The 8,632-nt window shown below is 41.9% G+C and overlaps 1 protein-coding gene across 1 annotated transcript in view; it reads left to right on the top strand.

The window, feature by feature from the left end:
- LOC135105287 (mucin-3B-like) overlaps positions 1–8,400 on the top strand; it is a 45,355-nt gene extending 36,955 nt beyond the window's left edge. The window contains exons 5-7 of the mRNA XM_064013510.1: positions 5,884–6,032; positions 6,445–6,555; positions 7,026–8,400. Of these exons, the coding sequence (XP_063869580.1) occupies positions 5,884–6,032; positions 6,445–6,555; positions 7,026–7,142 (377 nt within the window). The 3' untranslated portion in view covers positions 7,143–8,400. The remainder of the gene's footprint in view (positions 1–5,883; positions 6,033–6,444; positions 6,556–7,025) is intronic.
- The last annotated feature ends 232 nt before the right edge of the window (positions 8,401–8,632 follow it).

Here is an 8,632-nt window from a genome sequence, read left to right as displayed (position 1 = left end):
CAACAACAAACATTTCACCAAAATCCCTAAAAGAGGATGACCAAGACTCAATAAGAAAAGCCAAGAGATCACCAGTAGAGTGGCCTCAGTGGAACCCATAATGGCGGTCAGATAATTATAAGGTTGAGAAATGATAGATGTTTAAGGATCTTCCTGTTGAAGATAGATTAAAAAAAACTTTAAAGAGGCAGGAAATTAAAGCAATAGGGTGGTAGTTTGAGGGATTAGAACGGTCATCCTTTTTAGGAACACGTTGAATGTAGGCAAACTTTCAACAACAAAGAAAGGTAGATGTTGATAAACAGAATTGAAAGAAAATGACTAGGCAAGGTGCAAGCACGGAGGCACATTTTCGGAGAACAATAGCAAGACCCCATCACATTCATAAGTCCTCTTAGGGTTAAGGCCAGAGAGAGCATAGATAACATCCCTGCTAAGAATCTTAATGGGTAGCATGAAGTAGTTGGAGGGTGGAGGAGAGGGACGAGTTTTTAGAAAAGGTTCCCGGGGAAGAGTTCAGCTTTAGAAATAAATGAGATGGCAGTGGTGCCATCGAGTTGAAATAAAGGAGGGAAAGATAAAGAAGCTAAATTATTGGAGGTGTTTTTGTCTAGGCGCCAGGCATCATGAGGATAATTAGATCTTGAAAGATTTTGACTCTTTCTTTTAATGGAGTTTTTGGGTGGTTGGAGAACAGACTTGACATGATTCCGGGCAGAAATATAAAGTGTATGAAATTCAGGTGATGCAAGACTCAAATACCTTTTGTGGGCCACCTCTCTATCATGTATTGCACGAGAACAGGCTGTGTTAAACTAACTAAGGTTTGGAAGGTTTAGGTCGAGATTAAAAAAAAAAAAAAAATCAGTAAAAACGTGAATATACAGAACGAAATGGGTTGAACAAAAAAAAAAAAAAAAAAAAAAAGATAGAGGTATGGTATTCCAAATAATTAATTTAAAAGAGGGATACTAACCCCACTGACCAAGAACAGTGCCTCTTACGTTGTTCGTACCCAAGGCACTGATCCCACCGACCCAGATATTTTGGGCGTTGTTCATTACTGTTACTGACACTGTCTCCACTAACTCGGCCCCTAGAACCCAAATGTTGTTCAATGTGTGTCTTCCTTACATACTTCCAGGTTCGTCTGATGCAAGGCTAAAGCTCTACCCAGCATTATAGTACTGGTGAAATAATCAGAAGATACTTAAAAGGGAATCTATAATTTGTTTAAAGATCACCCTCCTCCATTAACATACAGACCTCATGTCCCGGGGAGGGAGGGAGGCCCTCACTCCAAGTATCAGCGACATCTGGGAAGTCCCATCCTCATTGCTGCAACGGAAAAGGTATCGCTCCCGCAGCTTCACCAGACTAGGACACTCCACTAGAAAGTGTCGCACTGGAAGGGAAACTAAGCAGTCATTACGAAAAGGTTGTGGTTCCAGTGACATGAGTGAGATGCGTGTGAACCGTCCGGAGACGTGTCAGTGCAGTCTCTGTACATGGGCATAAGTCCACGAACAGAGAGTAACAGAAATCATTTACATCTTAGTGGTGGCAACGAAATCCTCCCATCTGCTCTGCCAACTGGCAAGAACTGCTACCCTTATACTGGAATATAAGTCGTAAAATGGAATGGGCCTGAAAGGAACAACCCGAGTTCCTGTCTCTTTTAGCCAGCCTACTGACATTCTTATTCCCCGAAACTTCAACATGTGTTGGGGGTCAAGCAAAACCTAGCGTGATATCTTCTACACTGTAAAAGGTAAAGCCGCTCAAGAATCGATAAAACAAGAGTATGAAAGGAAGAAGGACGAAAATGTTTCACAGCAGAAAGAACACTACGAGTCGCAAAAAAAAAAAAAAAAAAAAAATAGTAAAAAAATGAGACGGGAAGAGTAAAAATAATTCTTAAAGCTACGATAATAGCAGAAAGCTCTGCCATACAAACAGAGACAACACCGGGGAAGCTACCGTCTCGATTGAATGAACGAAAGATAACACCAAATCCGATTCAACCTTCTGATTTTGATTTGTCCCTAAAAACAGGGATGGAGTCAGAATGTGGAGAATATTATTCCAAGAATAATGCAAAATTCGGTAACAAGTTCTTACTAGAAATAGCAGGGCCGCAGACATAAATGTGTGGGAATTGCCAGTAACCAATTCTAAGAAACCTACAAGACAAACAGAAATGAAACTTGCATTTAATGCCATCAGAGCAGATGCAACCCTGAAACCGAAAGCTTTTAGGGAAACTCGGGTGAGACACTTATAGTTGAAAACTTGAATCGCGGGAGAGCGCCACACAAGAAACTGATACGAGAAGACATTGGACTTGATACCAACACCTTAACAATAAGGACTGACGACGGAAGTCCAATGGAAGGACACCAGCATCCATTAGTAAGCTAGGGATTTTGAGGTGAGCGGAACGCACCAGTTACATCGGCATGGTGTACAGAGTCCAGCACACTAAGTCCAGCCTCAGTAGCAGATAAGCAAACTTCACAACCATACTCCAACTTAGAAAGAATAAGAGTTCGGTGCAAGAGGAGGAGGGTCTGTCTGTCAGAACCTCAAGAGGTATGAGCCAAAACTCTGAAGAGTGACATTGCTTTCATACAGGCTGCCTTAATATAAGGAAGGTGAAGTACCTAAGTCAGGTGACTGTCAAATATGTCCCAGGAAAAAAGTTTCCTTCACACAAGAAGTTCTTCTATTATAGAGATATAGGTCTGGATCAGGGTGAACACCACGACAAAAGTGTATACCCACAGCCTTCGAAACCAAGAAGAGAAATCCTCGAATTGTAGCCCACTGAGAAATCCTGTTAATTGCTAATTGCAACTTCCTCTCATTCAAAGGCATCCGCCCCTCAGAAAAGGAGTTAGACAAATCATTGACATTATAGGCTGGTCTGGAAGCACACCAACGACACTGTTTATAGCCACAGCGAAAAGTGTGACATTAAGTATACTTCCTGTTGGCACGCCATCTTCTTGTGGATGAGCTTGAGACAGAACGCCTTCAATCTGCACCCGTGAGATAATAAAAAAAAAAAAAAAAAAACTGATATATAAAAATGGAGTCGACCACAAAGATTGAACTCGAACAGACTAAGTAAAATGCCGTGGCACCAAGCCGTCATATGCTTTCTCCAAATAGAAAAAAAATATTGTAACGTAATGCTGTTTACTAGCGAATGCTTCACATATAGAAGATTCCAGAGGTAAAGAAACATCAGAGGTAGACCTCATTTTCCTAAAACCATGTTGAACAGGTGACAAGTAATTCCTTCTTTCCAAGTACCACATAAGCCTGACATATTACCATCTTTTCCAGCAACTTACACATGCAAGAGGTTAAGGAAATTGGGCGATAATTGGTTGCCCACTGATGATCTTTTCCAGGCTGCTTTCATATGGGGATAATTACAGCAACTCCCCAAGGAAAGGGAAAATCACCGGTAGTCCAGATAAAGTTAAAAAAAGGTCTAATAAAAACGAATAAGCCCTATCCGGCATGTGGCGTAAAAACGCATCCTGGATGTCATCAAGGCCTGGAGACGTTTCATTGTATTGTGATGGAGCCATTTTTAGCACCGAAATGGAAAAGGGAACATTATAAGGTTCACCCCCAGCTGAAGCACAGTTAACTCCACGTAATTCTAAAAGACGACGATGCTGTGCCATAGGTGAATTAGGATTCTTCCTGGAAATGTTAGCAAAGCGATCGGCAGATATATCAGCAATCATTTTGGGGTCAACCACCGTCTCACCAGCATGAGACAATACTGGAGGGGAACGAGCCAAAAACTTCCCAGAAATCTTGCGAACTCTATTCCACACTTGTGTAAGTGGGTCGGAGTTGTTATCGAGGAGACATAGTCTCTTCAAGATATCCACTGTGCATTCTTTAGGACCAGACGAGCCTGAGCTCGAGCACGTCGGACGGCGTCCATGCACTGGATTTCCTCAATGTCGGCGAAGTCTTGAGAAAGTAGTATGCTTCGCCAGCACAGCAGCAGAGCAACCACTGTTCCACCAATGTACCGGACGTTTAGGAAAACGGCCAGACATCCTAGGAAAGGATGCTCAAGAGCAGTTGCTCAAGGATTGAGCAGGATGCTCAAGAGCAATGTCAGATGTAACTGTCACATAATACCGATTAGAGAGATAATTGCAGTCATATCTGAAACGGATACGGAAAACTGTTCCGAAAGGCTTGAAAATCAAGTGGATATTATGGTATGACATAGATGCATAGACATTAATTATCATAACGGTGTCAAGACTCAACAACTGACCCACTATGAGAAGCAACAGCAGGGGAAGTACGAGTTCCAGCCTTCACATCACCATCACGATCAAGTGGCCTGGTGGACCGCCCATCAAGGACTAAATTAATTTTTATAAGGATATTATAATGATATTATATAAATGAATTGGCTCCAGAGGCCAAGGGAAACCACCTACTGGGACTGCAACGCGTTCCAGTCAGGACACTCAACCATCCAACACACGAAGATCTCAAAAGGTGACCCCTCTGGTAAGCAGCACCGCTGACACGTACTGGCAGCCTAACTCCGGGAGCCATTTAGTCTGTTTCCTTACTGACGACCTTGCTAGCATTGGCAGGCCTCTCCTCCTTCGTAGGGAGGAGCAGGGGCTGAAGCCTCGTCTAGCCTCGCTCTCCTGCTCATAGGGACATGCAAGCCCCACAACCACGTTAAGGGGTTCCAACTAAGGGAGTGATGGTACCGAACATGTTTATAAGAACATAAGAACAAGAAATAAGGGAAGCTGCAAGAAGCTACCATGCTTACACGTGGTAGTCCCTGTATGAAATATACCCACCTATTTCCACCTATCATCCCCATCCATAAATCAGTCTAATTTTCTCTTAAAGCTCCCTAATGTCTTAGCACTAACAATATGATTATTGAGTCCGTTCCATTCATCTACCACTCTATTTGAAAATCAATTTCTTCCTATATCTCTTAAACCTAAATTTTTCAAGCTTACACCCATTATTTCTTGTTCTGTCCTGGTTGCTAATCCTAAGAATTTTGCTTACGTCCCCTTTATACCACTTAAAGACTTCTATCAGGTCTCCTCTTAACCTACGTCCCTCTAAGGAATGTAAATTTAACAGCTTCAGTCTCGCCTCGTAAGGAACACTCCTCATCCCCTGTATCCTTTTAGTCGTTCTCCTTTGTACTGATTCTAATAGACCTATTTCTTTCCTGTAATGCAGGGACTAGAACTGCACATGCACAGCGTATTCTAGATGAAATATGACTAGCGACAAATATAACTTTAATATTACTTCGGGCCTTCTACTTTTAACACTCCTAAAAATTAATCCTAATACCCTATTTGACCTGTTTCTGGCCTCTATGCATTGCTTTCCTAGACGGAGTTCAGAGCTAACTATAACTCCTAAATCTTTTTCGTATCCTGAACCTACCAGAGTTTCGTTGTTTATTGTGTACCTACTATATGTTTCCTCTACCTACGCTAAGTACTTTGCATTTGTTGATATTAAACTGCATTTGCCATCTGTCCGTCCATTCATTCATCCTATCTAAATCTGCCTGCAAGGCGATGGCATCCGATTCTGACCTAATCAATCTATCTATCTGTGTCATCCGCAAATTTACTAACATAACTACTAATTCCACTATCCAGTGGCCATAATACTGATCCGTGTGGCACCCTACTAATTACATGACCCCACTCGGATTTAGAGCCGTTTATACCACTCTCTCTCTCTCTCTCTCTCTCTCTCTCTCTCTCTCTCTCTCTCTCTCTCTCTCTCTCTCTCTCTCTCTCTCTCTCTCTCTCTAAAGTATCTCCCATATCCATGTTGCAGTGGAATGTCCAACAGAACGAAGGAGTTTGTCAGCATCTCTCACACATCTTGACGAACTACTCACAGCCCTCATGGATCAACCAACCAGCTCATCCCTTCAAGATCAGGTATCCTGTGCCGCTAGCAAGACCGTCGAGGCGTTTACTCTTGTAAGTTGAGCCATGAACAGAAAAATTATGTAGCGAATACTTTATGAGCTTGGAATACAAATTTGTGAACACATGCATGGTGAAAATACCTGCTGTTTCAATGCGTAACCAAAGAGGGGAAGTGTCATTTGAGCTCTTGTAAAGAAATTATATGGGATACAATATTACGTTATTAATATTAGTACTACCATAATTTATCTCTATGACTCTCTCTCTCTCTCTCTCTCTCTCTCTCTCTGTGTGTGTGTGTGTGTGTGTGTGTGTGTGTGTGTGTGTGTGTGTGTGTGTGTGTGTGTGTCTTATTGTCTACCTTATAATTCCCTTTCCTCCTTTTTTTTTCTCTCTCTCCTATTTTTTACCTTACCTTTTTTCATATTTTCCTATCAATCCCTCTGTCCAACCTCCTTTCCAGGTGGTTCGGGGCACCGAGCAGGTTGATGAAGAGGACAGGCAGCAGGTAGAGCGAGTCCTCCACCACATCACCACTGAGAGGATGCAACAGCTAACATCCGTCCTCCAGCTGGTGGGTATTCTGTTGTTGTTCTTGTTAAATTCTTCTTCTTCTTCTTCTTCTTCTTCTTCTTCTTCTTCTTCTTCTTCTTCTTCTTATTATTATTATTATTATTATTATTATTATTATCATCATCAACATCATCATCATCATTACTTTGTAGCATTTTTTTTTATGTAGGAGGGACACCGGCCAAGGGCAACAAAAATCTAAAAAAAAAAAAAAAAAAAAAGCCCACTGAGATGCCGAATAGGGTCCGAAGCGGTGGTCAAAAATTGAAGGATAAGTGTCTTGAAGCCTCCCTCTTGTAGGAGTTCATGTCATAGGAAGGTGGAAATACAGAAGCAGGCAGGGAGTTCCAGAGTTTACCAGAAAAATGGATCAATGATTGAGAATACTGGTTAACGCTTGAGAGGTGGACAGAATAGGGGTGAGAGAAAGAACTGAAGGAAGAACTCTAATGATTTTTTTCCTTCCTCCAGAACAAGGAAGCAAACCTTGCCGAGAAAGAACGGCTGACGAAGGAGATGAAGGAACTGAAGGAGAAGAAAAGAAAATTGGAAGATTCTATTCGGAAGGCACGAGAAATGAAGAGCTAGAGAGAGAGAGAGAGAGAGAGAGAGAGAGAGAGAGAGAGAGAGAGAGAGAGAGAGAGAGAGAGTCTTGTCAACCATCCCATCCTGAACTTGTATTCACATAATTTAGATTAAGAGGTACTTCATAACAGAAGAGTGTATTGAAATGAATGGAATATTGTAACTACATTGATATTCTTAACTTTCTATCTCGCTTAAGTAGGAACAGAGAGAGAGAGAGAGAGAGAGAGAGAGAGAGAGAGAGAGAGAGAGAGAGAGAGAGAGAGAGAGAGAGAGAGAGAGAGAGAGAGAGAGAGAGAATATGTACCTATATGAAATTATACAACAAATATAGCATCTCTAAAATTATACAATCGTGTTTCCGAAATAATTACCTGTACATGTCTCAATCTGTGAGAGTTGATTTCTAATTAATGGGAAACGTCACCTCAGCAATAATAAAGCCGAAAAATTTTGCCGATTTTGCAGCCGTGCCACACTCGCCTCGGCAATGATTAGCTGGTGTTGTGATGAGTGCAGCCTGTCTCCGATGGCTGATGGACCGTTCTGACTGTATGGTGTGTGCTGGCTTGGTACAACTTATCAGACTTAAGAGAGAGAGAGAGAGAGAGAGAGAGAGAGAGAGAGAGAGAGAGAGAGAGAGAGAGAGAGAGAGAGAGAGAGAGAGAGAGAGAGAGAGAGAGACTTCCAGTAGCTGGAGTGAGACGGACAGTAATCTTTCTCTAACCTTAATAACAACTATTCAACGACCGGATAAAACAATTCCCACAAAATCAGTCTTGGATAAATTGGTGGTCAGTGTTTCCGCAGTGATGGTAAGCGGATTTTTCTATTGTGTTTGTATTCCAATTTTTAGTATTTTGCGAGTAGATAACTATAGCACGTGGCAGGCAGCGGCTTTCTCCTAGCCTGGCAGTGAATGCTACTATGTGGATCCTTACGGTCACAGTCACATGGTCCACTTGGATAATGCGGCATCTCCAAGTGGACCGATGGATCCGCTAATGGAAACCCAAACAATTACTTTTCCATACCTATGTATATTTATAGAGTAGAGAGCCAGTCCTTATTGAATGTCCTGCGCGCGAAAGCTTAACCTCTATTGAACCCGAGGGCAGGTGACCACTGGCCTGCTGACAGGATAGAAGGAGGTCAGTGTCAGGGATCAGTGTTGCAGTGATATGGCGTCGCAACAGTTATAGACAACTCTTACAATTTCTGTATTTTTTATCTTAGAAATAAACATTGAGGGGAAGAATGACTCCTGACTTGCTGATTAACTGATTAGTACTTCCTTACCCCTTGGGGGAGCCAAATCGAGCAGCACTCGTCGCTTCTGCATTTCTTATGTTTTATTCTCGAGTGAGATTCGAAAGAAAAAAAAAAAAAATGGAAGGAGTCCCAACTACGTAACTTCCTTGACTGGAAGAGTAATTTTGTTTCCTTCCAACCACATTATTATGTAAATGTAAATTATAATGCCAGTAGCAGCA

This window comes from Scylla paramamosain, chromosome 11 (assembly GCF_035594125.1).
Source record: "Scylla paramamosain isolate STU-SP2022 chromosome 11, ASM3559412v1, whole genome shotgun sequence".
In the NCBI taxonomy this organism is placed as follows: Eukaryota; Metazoa; Arthropoda; class Malacostraca; order Decapoda; family Portunidae; genus Scylla; species Scylla paramamosain.
The sequence above is the reverse complement of the archived record's forward strand: the minus strand, read 5'-3'. Positions and strand labels throughout refer to the sequence as shown.